The 22,435-nt window shown below is 47.3% G+C and overlaps 1 protein-coding gene across 1 annotated transcript in view; it reads left to right on the top strand.

Annotated features, from left to right (window-relative positions):
• Positions 1 to 22,435, top strand: part of BTBD16 (BTB domain containing 16) — a 59,467-nt gene that overhangs the window by 5,853 nt on the left and 31,179 nt on the right. The window contains 4 exon segments of the mRNA XM_006143936.2: positions 6,172 to 6,245; positions 8,471 to 8,614; positions 12,229 to 12,318; positions 13,762 to 13,876. Of these exon segments, the coding sequence (XP_006143998.1) occupies positions 6,172 to 6,245; positions 8,471 to 8,614; positions 12,229 to 12,318; positions 13,762 to 13,876 (423 nt within the window).

Raw genomic sequence — 22,435 nt, 5'->3', positions numbered from 1 at the left:
CAGGAATGAAGGGTCTCTGGGAGTCAGTTTGTGCTATCACGGAACTAAGCAGAGGGCAGTGGCCTGAGAGGTGGGATACAGAAACCCAAGGACAATGGCAATTAGTGTGCTAGGCATTAGAACTGTGAAAAGTCATCTGTAAGACTGGGTTAGAATCCCCACTTCCCTACTTGCTAGTAGTGTAACCTTTAGCCATTGACTTAACCTCTTTGAAGTTCAGCTTTCCTATAATATGTTAATAACAGGGGCCGGCATGTGGTGTGGTAGTTAAGGGCCCTGAACTCCCACGTGGCCAATCTCAGTTCAAGTCCTGGACCTGTGGCTTGCTTTCTCATTTTCTTTCTTTCTCTCTCTCTCTCTGATCAAACTGGAAAATAATAGTAAAATTAAACAGAATAATTCTTTTAAAAAGAATGTTAATACCATTGCTCTTTAAGAATTATCTTGAAGATTAAAATCAGACAATTATGTGTCTTATGCGCTTAGCACTATTTCTGGCAAATAGCAGTTGCTCGATAAACATAATCATTATCTTTGTGGCCCAAGTGGTCGTACCTTCCCCAAATCCAAGCACCTGCCTCCAACACAACAGATGCAAGGGAGCTAGTTTGACATCATCTTTCCATTGCTCTTTAAGAATTATCTTGAAGATTAAAATCAGACAATTATGTGTCTTATGCGCTTAGCACTATTTCTGGCAAATAGCAGTTGCTCGATAAACATAATCATTATCTTTGTGGCCCAAGTGGTCGTACCTTCCCCAAATCCAAGCACCTGCCTCCAACACAACAGATGCAAGGGAGCTAGTTTGACATCATCTTTCTGATAGCGTAGTCTCCTTCTTCTAGTAAATCTGCCTCTTCCCCTTACACTGGGGAACAACAAGTGAGTCCAGAGGCAGCCGACCCCGGCAGGCACTCTGGATACTCATGTATGGGTGCCCAGGTGATCCAGGCTCAGCTCTGCTCTAAGGCCTCTCCTCTTCCTCAGATAGTGGACTAACCTGGCATGTGTTTGTCATGGTAATGTCAGAGGACAAGAGGTCAAGCCTCAGGACCAGCAGTTAGCATAATGGCTATGTCGCTGGACTCCCATATAGTCGACCACAGTTCGAGTCCCGGACCCGGTGGCTTAAACTCATGCCGGGCGTGTGTGCATGTGTGCCCAAGATCCCAAGAGGAGAATGGAGGAGGGAGGAGAAGGGATTGCGACGTGGCCATCAACCCTGGGGAGTGATTTCTTGCTTCCTGTCTCTCTGTCTCTCTCTGTCTTTCTGGCGAGTGCATGTGCCCTGTAGCAAAAACCTCTAAATAAATAAACAAATAAATAAATAAATAGAGGTTAAGCCTCCAGGCACAAGCACTTTCCACAGACATTGTGTTCACTAACAACCCCATTAGCCATGGCTAGTCGTTTAGCCAAACTCCAAGTCAAGGAACAGGAAATACACGCCATTTCTGTGGTGAGGGAAACTCTGCGATGTTACACACAAACATGGAGTCGTGGGCAGGGACAAAGAATTGAGGCCATTGGTGCTGTCTACCAAGTGTGGAAAACTGATTTTCCTTTCTTTTTCCTTTCCTTCTCTTTTCTTTCCTTTTCCTTTCCTCTTCTTTCTTTATTTTATTTTTCACTAGAGGGCATGTACACTCCCCAGAGAGAGGAGAATGGGAGAAAGCACCACCACTCCCCCATGGGGAGTGGTCACACTGTAATACCTTCTCCTCCACTTCTCCCTCATTTTACGCTCTACCTGATTCTCAAGCCACTGGGTCCAGGACTCAAAGTGCACAGTCAGCCATGTAGGATCTGGCTGCCTTAGCCACTAGGCAAGGGAGCCAGCCCTGATTTTCTACAATAAAATCAAAATTATATTTTATTTATTTTCACAATAGGGATTTATTCCCCTTGGTCATGAGAAACTTCTTTGAAAAAAAAAAATAAGAAAGGTTTTATTTGATTTATAAATAAAGGACTTGTTCCTGGTAACTCAGGTACCTTCAGACATAAGACAACTGTCACATGACAGGCCCCAGGGTGGTGAGGGGTGTAGAACTCTACCATGCAACATACAGGTATCTCCCAAAGCACACTGTAGCTAAGGCCTGCCCCAACAGGCAAGCCATGTTCTTGTCTTTGATGCTGTTGCTACTTCTCCACTGGGGGGCACTGTCTACTTGACCAGAGCTGGGCCAATCTGTAATTAACTATCCAAGGAAAGGCTCACTCAGTAGGAAGCTGAGGTAACTAGCTCCCACTTTCCCATTTATTTCAGTACTTAATTGGGCCTCTTAGAGTTGGTGCTGTGGGTGATGCCTGGCTGGGCAGCACTTCTGCTTTTGTTTGTGGATTCCATGATGCAGTGAGCTCTTGGCTCCACTGCTCAGATCTGCATAGGGATCCTCAAATCATCGGTCTTCCTTGTCATGCCCTGGAGCGTGGGGTATGGGAACAGGTGGGCTGAGAGATGGGAAATGTCATCTTTCTTTCAAATAACCTAATCTTTTTGTGCCTTATTTCTTTATCTGCAAGTTGGGGTTGCTGTCTAAAGGGGTTGCCATGAGAATTGCAGTCTCCGATTTACCATGTTTTGACTTAGGATTTTCAACTCTATGGTGGTATGGGCTACCACCTATTTATTTATTTAAAAACTGACAATGACTTTGGCCTAACAAAAAATAGAAATTACATTCCATTTTCCACTTTCAGTGCAATATTCACTAAATTATGGGAGATATTCAACATTTTATTACAAAGTAGGCTTTGTGTTAGATGATTTTGCCCAACTGAGGTAAGGTAAGGATTAGGTAAGGATTAGGCTGAGGTAAGGATTCTGATCATGTTCGAGGTAGCCCAGGCTAAGCTATGATATTCAGAAAGTTAGCTATATTTAATGCAGTTTCAATGTGTGATATTTTCAATTTACAATTTTATCTTGGGACATAACCCCCTTGTAAGTCAAGGAGTATCTGTATGTGACATAATTCATGTAAAGCACTTTTAGAGCAGTGTCTGGCCCATATAAACTGTCAATAAACATGTGTTAAGCAGAGTCCCTGGCTTGACCTGTTTATTGGCAGGCATGAACACACATTGTCATCTAAACCCATAGCGGGTTCATGGTGCAAGGAAAAGGAATCCAGATCTCTACCTGCTCTTGGGCTAGTGACTCTGATAGATGTTTTTCTCTCATATTGTTGGCAATGCCAAATCCATTCCAAGGTGGGAGGAGGTCATGCAAAGAGGCAGGACATGAAGAAGAAGTCCCCCAGAGTTTTACTGGGGAGCCATTGTAGGGAAGTAGGACTAGAGACTGATGACCCATGTTACAGAGGCAACTGAAGAACAAATCTTGGGACCAGCAGTTAGCGTAATGGTTATGTTGCTGGACTCCCATGTAGTCAACTGCGGTTCGAGTCCCAGACCCGGTGGCTTAAACTCACTGCAGGCACGTGTGTGTGTGCATGCCCAAGATCCCAAGAGGAGAATGGAGGAGAAGGGATTGTGGCGTGGCCATCCCCCCCGGGGGGTGATTTCTCGCTTTCTGTCTGGCGGGTACACGTGTCCTATAGCAAAAAGCCTCTCAAAAAAAAAAAAAAAAAACAGAAAACCAAATCTCATACTCAGTGCCAAGCATTCCAAATGTTTGCTCTTTTTACTCCTCCCAACACCTGCAAAGAGGGTATTATTATCTCTGTTTTGTGAAAGAAAGCACTGAGACCAAGGGACTGGGATCCTGCCCCAGGTCTCTGTGACTCTTCCCAGTTAATCAAACTGGAGTTTTGCACATTTAAAGGATGAAGCCAGAAGCCCTTTGGATGGTTTGCGGCAGGAAGTCCATATGTCCATGAGAAACTCACGGCATTTCCCTTTCCCTCCTCCCCTTATCCTTTGTGGGGCATACATTGGAGGAGTGAGCTCCCAGCCTATCAGCACATTTTCAGCACCCCACCTGCATCTCAGGCCATTTAGTCCCAAACAATGAAGAGGACAACTCACAGGTGCCACTGCTTTTTTTTTTTTTTTTAGAGATTTTTGCTGTAGGGTGTATGTGCTCCCCAGAGAAACAGAAAGAAATGACCTCCCAGGGAGGATTGCCATGCCACAATCCCTTCTCCTCCATTATCCTCTTGAGATTTGGGGCACGCACGCACAAGCACCAGCATGAGTTTCAAGCTGCTAGGTCCAGGACTCAAACCGTGGCTATCCATGTGAAAGTCCAGCGCCTTGACCACTATGCCACTGCCCCCCCTCCCCGCCCCATTGCTTTTTCAATGGTCCTAAAATCAGCCCTCGTGTTCTATAGAATCTGCATGATAAATGATGTATCTGGACGAGCACCCATCCCAGCCAGGAGAAGGCAGTGTGGTTACTACGCTGTCTGGCATCTCCCAGCTCAGGCGATGACAGTGATGTTTATGAGGGTAGCTGAGCTCATGAGCATTGCCCCATATTTTCCAAAGTCCGTTGTTCCATTTTGAGATCACAGTCTGAACTCTTGACCCTGCTCAGCTCTTTCCAGACGTGTCACCCAAGCCACCAGGGGAATTGAGAAAGCGAGTGGGGGTGGCTTGAGTCAGGTCCCTGTTTCTGTTAGATAAACAGCTCAATCTCCCACCACCTCCCTGGAGCTGAGTCACTTGGAGCTATCCCTCCAGTTGGAAAGGGCAGCACGTAGTCAATATTATTTTGGACACAGGCTCCTAACCCAGCCTTCTTCCAAGCATTCTGGTTTGAGAGGGTTCCTGAAATCATTTGAAAACATCATGGTAAATTTGACACCGCATTACACAAACCAGATGTGGTCGTCCATCAAATGTCCCTTGGCTGGTTGATTTCCTTGGGATGACCGTATTCGAACTGAAAATGTGACTCAAATTTTGTTTCATTTCCTTGCTCGGTGTGCTGAGCACACAGTGTTTACAGAAAAGCATCTCGTCTATGTTTCCTTTATGCAGTCAATGGGTATTTACTGAGCACTTGCACCACGGCTTGTGCTGAGGTTGCGGTTCCATAGCATTTATGGACAAGCGTCTCATCTATATTGCCATTCATTCATTCAACCAATAGTTTCTGAACACCTGTATGATGGCTGGAGGTAGGCTCATGGCAAGAAATAAACGAAAAGGCCCAAGACACTACAGAAGGAGTTTAATGGGGGTAATCCCAGCACAGGCAGGCAGCGTTGGGAAGGGCCAATGGCCCAGCATTCCATCAACTAATCTGATTCTGAAGGATGAATAAAAGTTCCTCGAGGCACAGAACCCTTGGGCAGAGGAAGAAGCTCCTGTGAAAGAGTGGAAGCAAGAGCTGCTGGCTCCAGCTGCTGAGAAGGGTTGGAGGAGCATAAAGGGATGGGGCTGCAGAAATAAGCTGGAGCCTGTTGGCAGTGCTAAGAAGTTTGAGCTTTCTCTTGGGAACACTGAGGAGACACTGGGGAATTCTAAGCAGGCGAGAGACCAGATTTGCATTTTATGTGGCATTCAAGTAGAGGAGGGGTGGAAGCTAGGGGACTGGCAGTAACTGGGTGGAGGTTAAAATGACTTGGATAAAGACGGTAGCAATAATGCAAAGAGAGATGGAGATGGATGAATTTAAGAGATGCTTCATCAGATCGATGCAAGTGATCAGATGCGACATCAACTCAGCACGTTGGCATAGGTAACTGCAGTCTAGTGATGGCTGAAACAGAAACCTGGTGGAGAAGCAGGGTAGGGCTTGGGTCAGATTCTGAGCTTAGTTTTTGGACATGCTCAGACTGCGAATAGTATGACACTAAGCAGAATCATTGGTGAGTGAATGCCCTAGAAATAAAGCAGAACCCTCTATTTTCGCTAGCAGAAATTTATTGAGCACCTACTACATGACATTGTTCTAGACACTCCTATAGGAGGTGCCACTCACGCAGCCAAGCGTAGCCTCAAATGCCTCCTTGGCGAGGCTCACCTAAAATGTGAAAATAGAAATCAACATTCTGAGCCAGCCATCAGTTTGTAGCTTATTAGACCAGCAGACAACTGGTGACCTGGGAGAACTCCCAGAGGGCAAGATGTGATGGGATGGTTGAGCAGGTGCTGCAGGGAAGCTTACCCTGGGACGAGGCATGCTGCAGGTAGAGAAAAACGTCAGTATTAGCTTCTGATTTTGTTTCTGTCTGTATTTTCCTTTGAGGTTAAATATTTCACAAATTCAGAAAATTCTCTCTGGGAATTTCAAGGATAACACCATCCAAAGCAGGGAGGCAGGTGAGTTTTTGTCGCACATGGATGAACTCAGAATGTTGCTGTTTCAGGAGTGTCTTGCGGCCCTTCTGGAAGAAAACCACCCAATGACTGAGTCAGTAGTCTATAAGCTGCGATTCTTGTTCACTGACAGTGTCTGACATGTAACAGATGCCCTACCAATACGTACCAAGTGTGCAATGAATGAAACCGAGCTTGGCCAACACAGTTGCGTGTGTTAACGGCCACCATGAAGACAAGCGTGCTGATGTTGATAAGTAGCCTTTGAGCTGGAAGACTAAACAGCACCATCACACCCAGTGGCTGTTCTTTGTCCCTTTGGGTTCTAACCAGTCGTGACTTGAATGCCCACGTGTGCACTTGTCCAAGAGGATGTTTCTGAAGCAGGATTACAAATCGAAGTAGGTCTAGTTAGATAGAAAAAAAGTTCATTAAACCTCGTGAAGAACCTGGCAGTTCAGTTCCTTCAGAGAGCTGTCTTTGGATAAACCTCACCCCACAGTGTGGTTGCCTGCAGTCCAAGCCAGTGTCTTTTCCAAGGAAAGTCTGATAAGAATTCTTCTCACCCGTTTACTCCAATCGGCCAGGAGTAGTGTGGGGCCATCTCCTGTGAAGGAGAGAGACTTTTGTATTGATTAATGATATCTGCTATACATTGGCCATCCTGAAAGAAAGTGGAAATGGATGTCCACGTGGAAACATGCTTTACCTACAGTTCTCTTCCTGCTTATAATGACCCTGGTGGGGTGAGTTTTCTCCTAACCTGGCATATCCAGACGATCTGAGGCAATCCAAAATTTGAACTATGAACCCAGGTTCTAAGCACCAACAACATCAAAAAATTAGTGAATAACAATAATAATCACTGGAAGGAGAAAGCAGTACCCAAAGTTTAAGGACAAAGCCAAGCAATAAGTGGAGGGATTTGTGATCCTCCACATCCTGTCTGGTGCTGAGCTTTAAGGTTCAGGAAAGTGCCCTGCACACCACCCTCTTCCCCCAGCTCTGCTCTAATGCAGGAGTTGAGCCATGCCAAACTCCCTCATGTCTTACTTGCCCTGGCATCTTTGGATCCTCCAATTGCCCTCCTATCAAGTCTCTTCTTTTTTCTTTTTTAAGGTTTTTGCCATACGGCAAGTGTGCTTGCCAGCAAAAGACAGAGAGACAGCGGGAAGGAAAGTGAGAAATCATTCCGCAGGTGGGATGGGCATGCTGCAATCCCTTCTCCTCCATTCTCTTCCTGGGATTTTGGGTATCCACGTACACGCACCTGGCATTTTTCAAGCCACCATGTCCAGGACTCAAACTGTGGCTGGCCCTGTGGGAGTCAGTGCTTTAATCATTGCACCACCTGATGGTCCCCAAAGTCTCTTCTTTTTTTAATTGTTTATGCTATCCCCAGGTTACAGTTCCCTACATAAAGCCTTCTACAATTTACAAAGAGCTTTCTTCACATGGTCATCTTATTTCCTACTTTCTGATGAAATACAGGCTTTCTGGTGGTCCCAATTTTCTCAAGGAAAGTGAGGCTTACAAGAAAATCGCCCTCTTAGATGAATAGGATCTTCCTGTGTTGCACTTTGCTGCTCCCTTTCAGATGGATAATACTTCAGTACTAGTAGCCCGGTGGTTCTCAACAGGGGACCAGGGAGTGATTTTGCTCCACAGGGGACATTTAACAATATCTGGTGACATTTTTGGTTGTCACAACTGGCAAGGGGAATGCTACAGGAATCTAGGAACACAAGCTATCCATAATACACGTGATAGCTCACACCACAGAGAAATATCTGGCCAGAGAACTAGCTTGGCAATAACAATACTGCCAAGGTTGAGGAACACCATCGTTGAGGATGCCAAGCTGAGGTCCCCTCTAGAGTGACCCAGCCAGATTCCCTGCTCTATGAAGCCTCTTCCAATTCACCAAGTTGAAGGGTTGGCTTATGTGCCTCTGAATCCTACAACAGTTCATAGGCAGCTGTCTAGGATGTTTATCACTCCCTGTGTGTTACTCCGTAAGGTTGCTTGTGGTATCCGCCTCAAAGCCCGTAAGCTCCCTGAGGCTCACACTTCATTGTTATGTTCCTGAAAGGCCCATGGAAACCACCTGCCCACTTTGTATACCTAAAAACTGTGATCGGATGAAGGAGTGTGAGGGAGAGGTCGATGCATCTTTGGACAGGGATGTTACTGGATCATTTGCTCAGCATCATTTTCTCTCTCCTCAGATGTGATTCTTGAATGCCTGGGCCTCAAGTGGGAACTCCACCAGCCTCAGCTTTTTCAGTCCAAGACCTTGGCCAACCTTTACTTGGTGGCCCTAGGACAGAGCACCACCAATCCCATGATGGAACTGAACAAGCTTCTGCGAGGTACAGAAGTCCCAACGCCTTCCAGTTTGAGGGACTCCAACTTGCCATTTGGTTACCTACTTTGAGAACAGAGTCACTCTGGCAGTAAGAGCAAGGCTCCAGGGTGTGGCCTCTTCACACAATTTAACCTCAGTTCCCTTGGTTGTAAAATGGAGATCATATCATTCTTATCGCATGGCTTTAAAGACTGGAGAAGTCAATAGGTCTGAAGTTCTAGGACAATGTTTGGCACACAGTGAGTGCTCAGTTATCTTCATAATAACCCAAGTTTTGTCTGGTGAGCTAAGATGTAGAGACACTACCTACTTCTAAATGGGCTGAAGAGCATTCTGGAAGGGAGACATATCTGTAGGGGCCCTAAGTATGCTGGTTAGAAATGTATGTGTTCATCTATTGTCTTGTCTCTTTTTATTTCATTGTTGTTTTTTTGGTTTCCTAGCTCACCACTTATTCCAAAAAGAACACAGATCACTTCTTACTTTCTTTTTCTCTTTTTTAAGTTCTAACCACTTCCAATCTCCTCTTACCTGTTCCATAAATCTTCTTTGGCTACATTGCCAACTTCTTTTTTGGGCAACAGATTGGCAACACCTCAGGCTGACTCATAAGCAGGTGCCATGGAAAATTCAAAGCTCTCAAGTCAGCCAGCATGCCAGTCAGTAGGGGATTGCTTTTCTAGGACATGGCAGCAAAGTCCTCTTCTTCTGGAACCAGACAGGTAGCCGAAGCCCCTGGTCACAGCCCCACCCTGAGCCAAGAGAGCCTTGCTGCCTGCCTGAATCTGCCTAGCCTCTGAGCCTCTGACTCAGCCCTTCCCCAGCTGAGCTGACAGTAAGAGCCAGCTATGGATTTCCCACAAAACTGTAACAACTTTGGCCCTTGCTCATGGTCTTCTTTACTATTCCAAAGTGTTTGTCCCAGTGTCTTCAAGAGTGGGACTGGGCTCTTCCAACTCCCTGTGCCCAGCTCAGAGCACTCACAGGCCAGCAGTGAAAGCCTCTGGTGACCCAAACAGTGAGGACATTGGAGAGAGCAAGAGAATTTGGAAAGAGTCATTGTTAACATTACGTTGTTCAATATATCTAAAATCATTTCACTGAAAAGAAAAGATTTGACCCTGCTAAGACAGTCATTTTGATCTAAGCCCCTCTGTTTGAGGCTGGGCCTGGCTGGGAAATGTCAGAGAAGGTAAAGAAATGAAGCCCCAGTGTCCTTGACTGTCACGGTTTTCCAGGATATACCCCCAAACATCGGGAGCTCATCAAGCCCTGGGATTCACATCTCCAAGGCTTCCAGTCATGACGGCCATAGTCGTTCATGTGCCTTAACAACAAAACATAGCTGAACTGACTTTGGTGCTCTTGAGAATGTCCTGGAGTCAGCCACAGAGAAAGTTTCTGAGCAAGCCCTGGTGTTTCTGAACAAGGCTCTCCCAGCTGCTTGGTTTCCTTTCACCAAGAGTTGAGGAGCAGCTGCACTAGAGCAGGATGTGTTTATCCTTTAGGATAAGAGAGAGAGAAAATGGTACTCTTTCACTAAAAGCAAACCAAATGCTTTGGTTTTGAAGAACTTCAGAAGAGTATGACCAGATCCTTAGTCTCTGATCTGATGCCGGGGTTCTACTTAACCTGGAAGGAATGTTACACTTCCGTCTTCCACTTGCTCTGGCCTAGCTGATAATATCCCTTCCTTCCTCAACAAATCCTGAGTTCTTGGCTATGCCAGGCATTGTACTAGGAACACGCCATCTGGGTGACAGGCAAGCACGCCGTGCTGAAGCATTTCTTGGCTATGCCAGGCATTGTACTAGGAACGCGCCATCTGGGCGACAGGCAAGACGCCGTGCTGAAGCACGGTAAGTAGCATGACACAGAATAATACAAACCACCACTTCATGCATGCCTACTATGTGCCAAGCACTCATAGGCATTATTACTGCATTTACTCCCCACAGTGAAGTGAATGAGAGTCCGGAGAGTGTAGATGGGAGGCCATGCAGTGAGGCCAGAAAGGAAAGTCACACAGAGCTGGGAACAAGGCCTGGAACTTTGCAGGTGCTCTATTAATATTTACTGAACAAGAGCCTGAACAGAGGCAAGTGCCAGAGTATACCGAGGGAGGTGGAAGAAGAAGGATTCTTCTCTATTTTTTTTCTGCAGTCTTTGTAGTTGTCAAGCGTGACATACTTTTTGGCTCCCAACTTGTGTCTTTTTTTTTTTTTTTATCACCTGGAACCTTGAGATCCCCAGGCTTGGCATTCTGGCAATTCCATTAGTTCAGCCACTATTCACTAGGCAGCGTGTGTGCAAGACTGTGATGGGTCCTGGAGATGGAACAGCAACTATCCAATTAGCCGGCCCAGCAGATTCGCATACAAGAGCAGGTCGGGGAAAGGCTAGTCTTTGAAGAAGGATAAAGCCGTCTGACACAGGCAGGTGGAGGCTGGGAGTGTTATCTGGCATATGGGGTTGGGGAAAGCCTCTCTGAGAAGACAGGTGAGCAGGCTCCTGATGAGGTGAGGGAGGAGGGAGTATGGCCCATACCGTCCTGGGGAGCATGCTGCCAGGAGCTAGGTTTGGGGTATGGTGAGCAGACAGAGGGGAAGGGGCTAGAGGCCATTGGTGGGGCTTTGGCTCATGTGCCAAAGGGATGGGATGCCACTGGAGACCCAAGAACAATGGCACGTGGACTCACTTTTTGGAACTCCGAGAGGGTGGGCTTGATTAGCCATGAGTTAGGTTGCTCCTTCCCTTCCTCCTGGAAGTCCTGGGTCCCAGGGGGCTCCCTTCTTGAAGATCTGTGGGCCAAGTCACTGGGTGGACACCTCAGCCCCACACTGATCCTCCAGTGGGTGATCACAGGGCTCCTAACTCATGCCTGATCAGCCCCAGGTGCTCAGGGTACAGAAACAACTGAAGCCTCGTCTTTGCCCTCACACTGCTTACAGTCTAATGAGAGAAAGTGCGGGAGAGGAGAGCGAGGGAGCGGTAATAAATACTGTAAATATATAGTGATAAATTCCATAAATAGTAAAGTACAGTGTGAGCATGATTTTCTGTTCTGACAATGAACAACGGCCGTGTAAGATCATGGGGAAAGCTAGCCAAGGGGTACACAAGAGCTCTCCATACTATTTTTGCAACTTCTGGGGAGTCTTAAACTGTTTCAGAATAAACACTTGTTTTAAAATGTATCTACTGGGGCCAGAAGATAGCATAGTGGTTACATAGCTGGACTCACATGTGGCCAACCATGGTCCAAGTCCTGGACCCAGTGGCTTGAAAATCACACCCTGTATGCGTGTGTGCGTGCCTACGATCCCAGGAGGAGAATGGAGGAAAAGAGATCGCAGAATGGTTATCTCACCCAGGGAAGGGGGAATTTCTTACTTTCCCTTTCACTGCCTCTGTCTGTCTTTCTGTCTGTCTGTCTCTCTCTCTCTGGTGAGCACGGGCACTCTGTGGTAAAAAACCTCTTTAAAAAGAAGTGTCCACTAAACAAACAAACTAAATATAGTGCGATACATGCCAAGACCGCAGGGCGGTGGGATCCTCGCACCGCATCTCCATGGTGGCTAACAAACCCACACCTCCCTATCTGACTTCTTTTCCTAGCTTCATCACCTAGGAATACCAAAGACCAGTCCTCTGTGAAGAGGATCTTCATTTCCTTGAAGATCAATGACCCACTGGTCACCAAAGTTGGTAATGTACATTAGTCTTTGAATTCTGACGCTAAACAAATGGTCCTCCCAGATTTAAAATAAAAAGCAAAACACAGCAGAAAGGTGATGTATATTCCTTATTAAAAAAAAAAAAACAAAAACCTGAACAAGACAAACCAAGAAAGGGCCAGAGGGCTGAGATGACCTGCAGAAATGGAAGTAGGTGGAATGCTACTAGAGAGGGTTTTTTGGTTTTTATTTATTTTTATTTTTATTTTTTGAGAGGTTTTTGCTATAGGACGTGTGCACTCACCAGAAAGACAGAGAGAGACAGAAAGACAGAAAGTGAGAAATCACCCCCCAGGGGGGATGGCCACGCTGCAATCCCTTCTCCTCCATTCTCCTCTCGGGATCTTGGGCACGCACACACATGCACCCGGCGTGAGTTTAAGCCACTGGGTCCAGGACTCGAACTATGGTCGACTATGTGGGAGTCCAGCAATATAGCCATTACACTAACTGCTGGTTCCCAAGACTTTTGACATTGAGAAAAGAGGCATGAAGAATGACAGAAGGGAAGGAAGGAACAGCCTTCTCAGACAGACCCACAGAAATGCACCTTCCCTTCTGGAGCTCACACCTGCCCAGGGAAGCCCTCAGGCCCACTGTGTTCCCAGGCAGCACTTATCTAGCCCTTCCTAACAACAACTCCCAGGGCTGCTCCAGCAGCAGAAGGCTCCCCACTGGGGCTCACTCTCTCCCCACCCCTTCCTGGCAACCTAGAGCAGACTGCTGTGTTAGCGTGACATGTGTGACCCTGGTGATAGCATGGGTTTACGAATTGCTAGGTCAGGTATTAATCCACTTAAGAACAAGTTCAGCCAGTTGTCCTCAGAGCACGCTGTGAGGCACGGCAGCACGATTTGGGATTAGATTATGTAGAACTTGAAATAAGCTGAGTCCATCTGTCCCCTGACCAAGGCAGTTCAGTTCCTGAACTATCAAATTATCCTGGCTCTTTCCCAAAGTCCTTGACCTTTTCTGAAGTGCCCAGACTCTAAGGAAAATCTTCTGTAACCTCTGTGTCATCTCCAGTGAAAAAAACGCACCTAACCTGCACATGACATTCTGTACACGTTTGGACAGTCACATTTCCACAGGACATGGATCCCAGGTTAGGAGAGATCCCTAAAACAGTCTCACCCTTGAGGTGACCCCAAGACACAGACTCCCTAAATGGCCATAAAGGAGCACCCCTTTTGCAGAAGCTCAGCCTTCTTTGGCTTTATCCTCAACTCCCTTGAGGAGGTTAGGAGTCCACAGAACAAACTTCCCTGATGGCGTCTGCACCCAGTCAGTGCTGGTGCATTTTCTCTAAGAGCAGCTCTTCCCTACCAGCTGCAGGAGTGAGTGAGGGGCACGGGTGGTGTCCTGTGCACAGAGCCCCACCCTGATGGCTTGCTCTCTGCTGCTCCCTCCCCAGCCTTTGCCACGTCCTTGAAGAACCTCTACATGAGCACTGCGGAGGTGGACATAGACGACGTGCTGGGAGTGCTGGCTTCTGCTCACGTTCTTCAGTTCAGCACCCTGTCTCAAAGGTAAGGGAGCATGGTGCAACTTAAGCCCGGCCAGGCCTGGGTAGAATCAGAAGGGCCCTTCCCAGTCCATTTGATGGTACATCTCTTATCCTTGGGCTCATTCACCTGAGGGTGGCTTTTTTGTTTTGTTTCGTTTTTAAGAGTTATTTTATTTTAACTTTATTTATTATTATTATTATTTTGCAATTCGACCAGATTGAGAGAGAGAGGGAAAGTGAGAAAGGAGCCACCAGGCCTGGGACTCAAACCATGGTCAGCCATGCGGGAGTCCAGCACCTTTTAACCACCACGCCCCCTGCCAGCCCACCCGAGGGTGTTTTTGCACCAAGCGTATCTTTGAATCTGGAAAGGAACCACGACACTAATTCGCAATACTCATTTTAACCAAATAATTCTCCACTCAGGAACGAACCAGAAAGACAGAGAGAGACAGAAAGACAGAAAGTGAGAAATCACCCCCCAGGGGGGATGGCCACGCTGCAATCCCTTCTCCTCCATTCTCCTCTCGGGATCTTGGGCACGCACACACACGCACCCGGCGTGAGTTTAAGCCACTGGGTCCAGGACTCGAACTATGGTCGACTATGTGGGAGTCCAGCAATATAGCCATTACACTAACTGCTGGTTCCCAAGACTTTTGACATTGAGAAAAGAGGCATGAAGAATGACAGAAGGGAAGGAAGGAACAGCCTTCTCAGACAGACCCACAGAAATGCACCTGCCCTTCTGGAGCTCACACCTGCCCAGGGAAGCCCTCAGGCCCACTGTGTTCCCAGGCAGCACTTATCTAGCCCTTCCTAACAACAACTCCCAGGGCTGCTCCAGCAGCAGAAGGCTCCCCACTGGGGCTCACTCTCTCCCCACCCCTTCCTGGCAACCTAGAGCAGACTGCTGTGTTAGCGTGACATGTGTGACCCTGGTGATAGCATGGGTTTACGAATTGCTAGGTCAGGTATTAATCCACTTAAGAACAAGTTCAGCCAGTTGTCCTCAGAGCACGCTGTGAGGCACGGCAGCACGATTTGGGATTAGATTATGTAGAACTTGAAATAAGCTGAGTCCATCTGTCCCCTGACCAAGGCAGTTCAGTTCCTGAACTATCAAATTATCCTGGCTCTTTCCCAAAGTCCTTGACCTTTTCTGAAGTGCCCAGACTCTAAGGAAAATCTTCTGTAACCTCTGTGTCATCTCCAGTGAAAAAAACGCACCTAACCTGCACATGACATTCTGTACACGTTTGGACAGTCACATTTCCACAGGACATGGATCCCAGGTTAGGAGAGATCCCTAAAACAGTCTCACCCTTGAGGTGACCCCAAGACACAGACTCCCTAAATGGCCATAAAGGAGCACCCCTTTTGCAGAAGCTCAGCCTTCTTTGGCTTTATCCTCAACTCCCTTGAGGAGGTTAGGAGTCCACAGAACAAACTTCCCTGATGGCGTCTGCACCCAGTCAGTGCTGGTGCATTTTCTCTAAGAGCAGCTCTTCCCTACCAGCTGCAGGAGTGAGTGAGGGGCACGGGTGGTGTCCTGTGCACAGAGCCCCACCCTGATGGCTTGCTCTCTGCTGCTCCCTCCCCAGCCTTTGCCACGTCCTTGAAGAACCTCTACATGAGCACTGCGGAGGTGGACATAGACGACGTGCTGGGAGTGCTGGCTTCTGCTCACGTTCTTCAGTTCAGCACCCTGTCTCAAAGGTAAGGGAGCATGGTGCAACTTAAGCCCGGCCAGGCCTGGGTAGAATCAGAAGGGCCCTTCCCAGTCCATTTGATGGTACATCTCTTATCCTTGGGCTCATTCACCTGAGGGTGGCTTTTTTGTTTTGTTTCGTTTTTAAGAGTTATTTTATTTTAACTTTATTTATTATTATTATTATTTTGCAATTCGACCAGATTGAGAGAGAGAGGGAAAGTGAGAAAGGAGCCACCAGGCCTGGGACTCAAACCATGGTCAGCCATGCGGGAGTCCAGCACCTTTTAACCACCACGCCCCCTGCCAGCCCACCCGAGGGTGTTTTTGCACCAAGCGTATCTTTGAATCTGGAAAGGAACCACGACACTAATTCGCAATACTCATTTTAACCAAATAATTCTCCACTCAGGAACGAACTACAAATAGAGGATCTCTACCGCTGGGAAACATTCTGCAGGCATACAAAATGACTTCCCAGTAACCCTCACTGCTGGTTCCCAAGACTTTTGACATTGAGAAAAGAGGCATGAAGAATGACAGAAGGGAAGGAAGGAACAGCCTTCTCAGACAGACCCACAGAAATGCACCTGCCCTTCTGGAGCTCACACCTGCCCAGGGAAGCCCTCAGGCCCACTGTGTTCCCAGGCAGCACTTATCTAGCCCTTCCTAACAACAACTCCCAGGGCTGCTCCAGCAGCAGAAGGCTCCCCACTGGGGCTCACTCTCTCCCCACCCCTTCCTGGCAACCTAGAGCAGACTGCTGTGTTAGCGTGACATGTGTGACCCTGGTGATAGCATGGGTTTACGAATTGCTAGGTCAGGTATTAATCCACTTAAGAACAAGTTCAGCCAGTTGTCCTCAGAGCACGCTGTGAGGCACGGCAGCACGATTTGGGATTAGATTATGTAGAACTTGAAATAAGCTGAGTCCATCTGTCCCCTGACCAAGGCAGTTCAGTTCCTGAACTATCAAATTATCCTGGCTCTTTCCCAAAGTCCTTGACCTTTTCTGAAGTGCCCAGACTCTAAGGAAAATCTTCTGTAACCTCTGTGTCATCTCCAGTGAAAAAAACGCACCTAACCTGCACATGACATTCTGTACACGTTTGGACAGTCACATTTCCACAGGACATGGATCCCAGGTTAGGAGAGATCCCTAAAACAGTCTCACCCTTGAGGTGACCCCAAGACACAGACTCCCTAAATGGCCATAAAGGAGCACCCCTTTTGCAGAAGCTCAGCCTTCTTTGGCTTTATCCTCAACTCCCTTGAGGAGGTTAGGAGTCCACAGAACAAACTTCCCTGATGGCGTCTGCACCCAGTCAGTGCTGGTGCATTTTCTCTAAGAGCAGCTCTTCCCTACCAGCTGCAGGAGTGAGTGAGGGGCACGGGTGGTGTCCTGTGCACAGAGCCCCACCCTGATGGCTTGCTCTCTGCTGCTCCCTCCCCAGCCTTTGCCACGTCCTTGAAGAACCTCTACATGAGCACTGCGGAGGTGGACATAGACGACGTGCTGGGAGTGCTGGCTTCTGCTCACGTTCTTCAGTTCAGCACCCTGTCTCAAAGGTAAGGGAGCATGGTGCAACTTAAGCCCGGCCAGGCCTGGGTAGAATCAGAAGGGCCCTTCCCAGTCCATTTGATGGTACATCTCTTATCCTTGGGCTCATTCACCTGAGGGTGGCTTTTTTGTTTTGTTTCGTTTTTAAGAGTTATTTTATTTTAACTTTATTTATTATTATTATTATTTTGCAATTCGACCAGATTGAGAGAGAGAGGGAAAGTGAGAAAGGAGCCACCAGGCCTGGGACTCAAACCATGGTCAGCCATGCGGGAGTCCAGCACCTTTTAACCACCACGCCCCCTGCCAGCCCACCCGAGGGTGTTTTTGCACCAAGCGTATCTTTGAATCTGGAAAGGAACCACGACACTAATTCGCAATACTCATTTTAACCAAATAATTCTCCACTCAGGAACGAACTACAAATAGAGGATCTCTACCGCTGGGAAACATTCTGCAGGCATACAAAATGACTTCCCAGTAACCCTCAAACCAGGCTTGCTTATCTGTTTCCTATGTTTACACTCTGGTTAACGTCTCTCTCCGCTGAGTTTACACACATACGTGAACTGGCTGTTGGAGGACAGACTGACTTTTTCATCATTGTCAGGCCTCATGTCAGATAAAAGTCTTGATTTTTCTTGTAAATCTTATTTGTATTGTTACAATTGTTACACATGGTCATGAGAAGACAGAAAAATGCAAAGATCCATGTCAAAATTGCACATCAATGCCACTGTCCCTGTGGGGGACTCAGCCTTTTTCTTGGGCATGTGAATCTGCTGGCATATGTGGGTTGCCCGTTAGGGGAGACTGTGTACAATGAGGGGGATTGGCCATGAAAATTTCAAAGTGAATTGACTTTAAATGCAAACATTTCTTCATTCTGACGAGGATTACCTGGGCTCCTGGACACCTGAAGAGCTCATGGCTGCTAAAAGTGTAAGGATTCAAGTCATCGTTTCCATATCCATGAGCGATAGGCATATTTCAGTGATTCTGCCTGGGTTCAAAAAGCCATTGAAATGCAGCCTAGGAGGAATGAGAGTAAAAAAGAATTGGGCTTTTTCTACAGTCAAAAGCAATCACATGCGTGGGGCGTAGGGTCTGCGATCAGCCCTGCAGTAGGCTGCCCCTGAGCCTCCATATGCCTCAGTGGTCTCTGCTGTAAAATGGGCCCATAATTTTTGTTCTGTTTACTTCCCAGAACTTTCCTGGGGATTAGGGGCTTTGAAATGGAGTGTGTGACCGGTCAGACAGTGTTCTCAGCTCTTTGCAGGGAGAGCCCCAGAAGGTAGTACTTGTTCATTTTACAGATGAGAAAACCGAGGCTGTGAGAGGTAAGTAACTCGCTAGAGTCATACGGCTTCGTCAGTTAGAGAAGCCAGGATTTGAAGGAGACTGAAAGCCCTGGAATCTGCACCCCTCATACTGGGCTATTCTGCTTTGCTTAGTGAGGTGACGATGTCCCTTACTCACTTGCGGTCTTGACCCTCCCTGCACCCATCCCTCCCATGGCATTTGGTCTGGTGGGGTTTGTTTAGCACCATTCACTTGTCAGTTTATTCCACCACACCTCCTTTCATCTGTCCTCTTTCAAGAATGATTTCTTAGGCTTCTCCAGGATGGCAGGGAGACAGTGAGGGATGACATGGGCAGGGTCACTGCCTGCTAAAGTCTAGCAGTCTCGAAGACTCTGGAAATGAGTCAAGTCGGGCCAAGGAAAGGGTGAGAATTTCCAAGTGGAAAGTTTTGTGCCAAGTATGATTAATTTCAAGTAAACCTGGTACCTATGATAAGAAAAGGCAGTTCTTAGAACATCTCCCTCCTACTTTCTGTGTATCCTGCAATCTTACAGTCCCTTGTTTCAGTAATACTTATGAAAGGATAAGTGAGCCAAATAGAAAATCATTAATGGGGTTCATTTTCCTAGAATATTCTGTTCCTTCTGGACTTTTTCACGGCTGTGTGCCTACTGCTCTGATGTTCTAAAGACAGAGTTGGTGACTTGTAGCATTTCAATGTCCAAATTCCTGATGCGATTCGATACAGAGAGGAGGTTTAGGATGAGGGATGGTCTGCCTGGCTTGTTTCACCTCCCCATGCCTCAGTTTCTTCAGCTGAATGAATGATTAAATGAATGAAAGAGTATTTTATCCAAGCCAAGAGAGGATATCAGCTGTCTCACAGAGGGCAGAGGCAGGCTCTCTCCTGGTGTCCTTGCAGATTTCAACACACATTTTATAGAATCCACACAGCCAGAATCAGTCCTGCAAAGGTTTTTGAGCTGATGCCTTATGAGTCTGTGTATGTGTGTGGAGGGGGGTGTACCTGAGATGACTCAGGTGAGGCCACTGGGCTGGAGCATTTCACAGCTTCACTGGGGCTACAGGTGCTCTGGGAACTGAGGGGTGCAGGTGCTCAGAGGCCTGGATCTATTGAGAGAGAATACACCGATGAGGGGCCCAGCATCTAGAAAAGCACTGCAGTATGTCGGCATGGCTGGACCTGCAGAGCTGGGTGACTGTAGGACACAAGAGGTGAGCAGTCATAAGCAGAGCCAAACTGCGCAGGATCTTGAGACCAACTAAGGAATCTGGACTTGACCCTGCAGGTGATGGGGGAAAGGTCTAGCTTTTTCTGAGACTGCCCATACCCTTTCCATGATATGCATCACCCATCTTCGGCACGGCACAGCCTGTGACATGGGTAACTACTTACTTACAGCTTTCATACTGGGGCATTCTGAGCAGCTGTCTCCTGGTGCTGTACTGGAAGATATCTCTGACCCCCATGCTGGCAGGAAGGCTTCCTCTGTAAGTGTGGCCTCCAGGCACCTTCTATCTCTGAGCCTTGACCGCCTTACCTCAGGCCCAGAATGGAGGCCCTGTCTTACTTTCAGAAACTTAGCCCTCGTTTACCCAGTAACGAATTAAGAACAGCAGGTTCTTCATTTTCCTTCCTCCCTTCCCCTACCCCTGGCCCCGTTTTGAATGCCAGAGCAGGAAGGGCTTTGAGATAATGATCCAAACCTATCATTCCACTGATGAACAAACATAGGCCTGCCTGAAGCTGCTGGGACCTGCCCAAGATTCTACAGATAATTGTGGTGGGACTGGTATTCCAGGTCAGAGGCCAGGGCAGGCCTACTTGTGGTTGGGCTGGGTCTTGTGTCTGAGAGATTGATGGTGCAGTTGTCAGGGGTGTGGTAGCACAAGCCTCAGTGCGTGTGTGTGTGTGTGTGTGTGTGTGTGTGTGTATTTGCAGTATAACAGAACATCCAGGTGCTAAATGAGACCTCAAAGGTCATCTGAGTGAGCTCTTTCAGTCAGTGCAAAATAACCCAAATGGTTGCTTAGGCCAGAATCACATGACCCTGAGGCTTCCCATCTTTAGGGAATTAAATGTATGCACACAGGTTCCTCTGGGTTCTGTTCCTTGGACTGTCACACTGACACCTATGTTGGCACTTGGGTTGGAGTCACAGCTGGGATCATGACAGTCACATGCATGTACACCCTATGTAGGTACACATGCACACACACTCACATGTATACACACACTGGGATCATCTCCTATTCATCTGCCATGGCAGTATTTCCAGAACCAACAACACAGGCTGTGCAGGGCAGGTACTAGGGATGGATTTGTATTGGGAATGCTACTTCCGGGCAGTTTGTTGTTATATGGTAAGGCCAAGGGAGGCAAGGGATCAGATAGAAGAAAGCTGTGGAATCAAAGTTAAGGAAGAAGATGGGGAAGGGCAATGAAAGAGACTTTCAAGAGAAGGTGGTGCTGCAACTGGGTCTGGAAGGAATCCAGCAGTCAGAGGTGAGAGCGAGGGAGTTCAGGCAAAGCAGCAGCAAACCTGGGATGTACTCAGCCACTGAATCCTGATGCAGCTGGAGCAAAAGACAAAGGGAAAAGAGAGTGGGGAAGTTGGGGTGAGCTAGGTCTGCAGGACCTATGAGAACAGGTTCCACGTGGCTCAGTCAGCAGGGGAGAGAGCCTGGAGTTGGACAGGGGAGAGTGGCACGGCCCCCCAGGGCAGCCGTGGGGAGGATGCAGTGCAGTGTGGGAAGCTGTGGAGACAGAGACCTGCTGGTGAGAGCTGTCACAGAGGCCAGCCTGAGTGATGAGACAGGCCTGAACTAGGAAGGCAAAGAGAGCAGAGGGAACAGGGACAGGCCCAAGCGACAACGAAGATGTAGACTTGGGCAAACTCATCAGTCTTCTGAGCCAAAGTGCCAGCAAGATGACAGCAAGGCCTGGTATTTCCTCAGCACAGGCTCCCCCAGTCTTCAGGGTTCCTTGTCCTAGATATAATCAGTCTCACTGTGACAGACGGTCCTGTGTACAAGGGGGTAAAGTACCTCAGTCATGACCAGATTGTTTATTCATTTATTATCTCTTACCTCGGTTCAGTAAATGTTTTATGTGACAGGGCCGGGAGGTGGCATGGTGGTTAAAGGCAGCGCTGGACTCCCACATGGCCTACCATGGTTCAAGTCCTGGACCTGGTGGCTTGCTTTCTCACTTTCTCTCTCTCTCTGTCTGTCTCTGATCAAACTGGAAAATAATAGTAATAATAAAGTTAAAATAATTCTTTAAAAATGTTAAGCAAAATCAATCAATCAATCAAATGAAAAATCAACAGGACATAGATTTTTTGTTTTTATTTTTTTGTTTTTTTTGTTTTTTTTTTTGTCTTTTGGGTTTTTTTAAGGAGAAAGAAAAATCAGGATAGGGAGGCTAAAACCAAGTACTATATCAGCCTATACTTCTGGTTCTGAGTTTCCTAGAAGCAAAGATGAAATTTGATCAGTGACATTAGATAAAAATAAAAACTAGATTAAAAGATGAAAAATAAATCACTTAGAAGAAGCACAGCGGCTATTGGTATTCGAATTGTGCATATCTTCATCAGGTAACTAAGCAACTTAATGATCAAGGTTCTCAACAGTGCCCATAGAGTCGATGAAGCAGTGAATCTTATAATGTTCTTTTTCCATGGTGTCAAAAGCTTCACACCAAAATGTAACTGAGTTAAAAGCTCCTGAGGGTACTAGCAGTTGACGTAATGGCCATGTCGCTGGACTCCCATGTAGCCGACCGTGGTTCGGGTCCCGGACCTGGTGGCTTGAACTCATGTCGGGAGCATGTGCGTGCGTGCCCAAGATCCCTAGAGGAGAATGGAGGAGAAGGGACTGTGGTGTGGCCATCCCCCGTTGGGGGTGATTTCTTGCTTTCTGTCTCTGTCTCTCTCTCTCTGTCTGTCTGGCAAGTGCATGTGCCCTATAGCAAAAACC

Source organism: Tupaia chinensis, unplaced genomic scaffold, assembly GCF_000334495.1.
Source record: "Tupaia chinensis unplaced genomic scaffold, TupChi_1.0 Scaffold000113_1, whole genome shotgun sequence".
In the NCBI taxonomy this organism is placed as follows: domain Eukaryota; kingdom Metazoa; phylum Chordata; class Mammalia; order Scandentia; family Tupaiidae; genus Tupaia; species Tupaia belangeri.
This window is presented reverse-complemented; position numbering and strand designations above follow the sequence as displayed.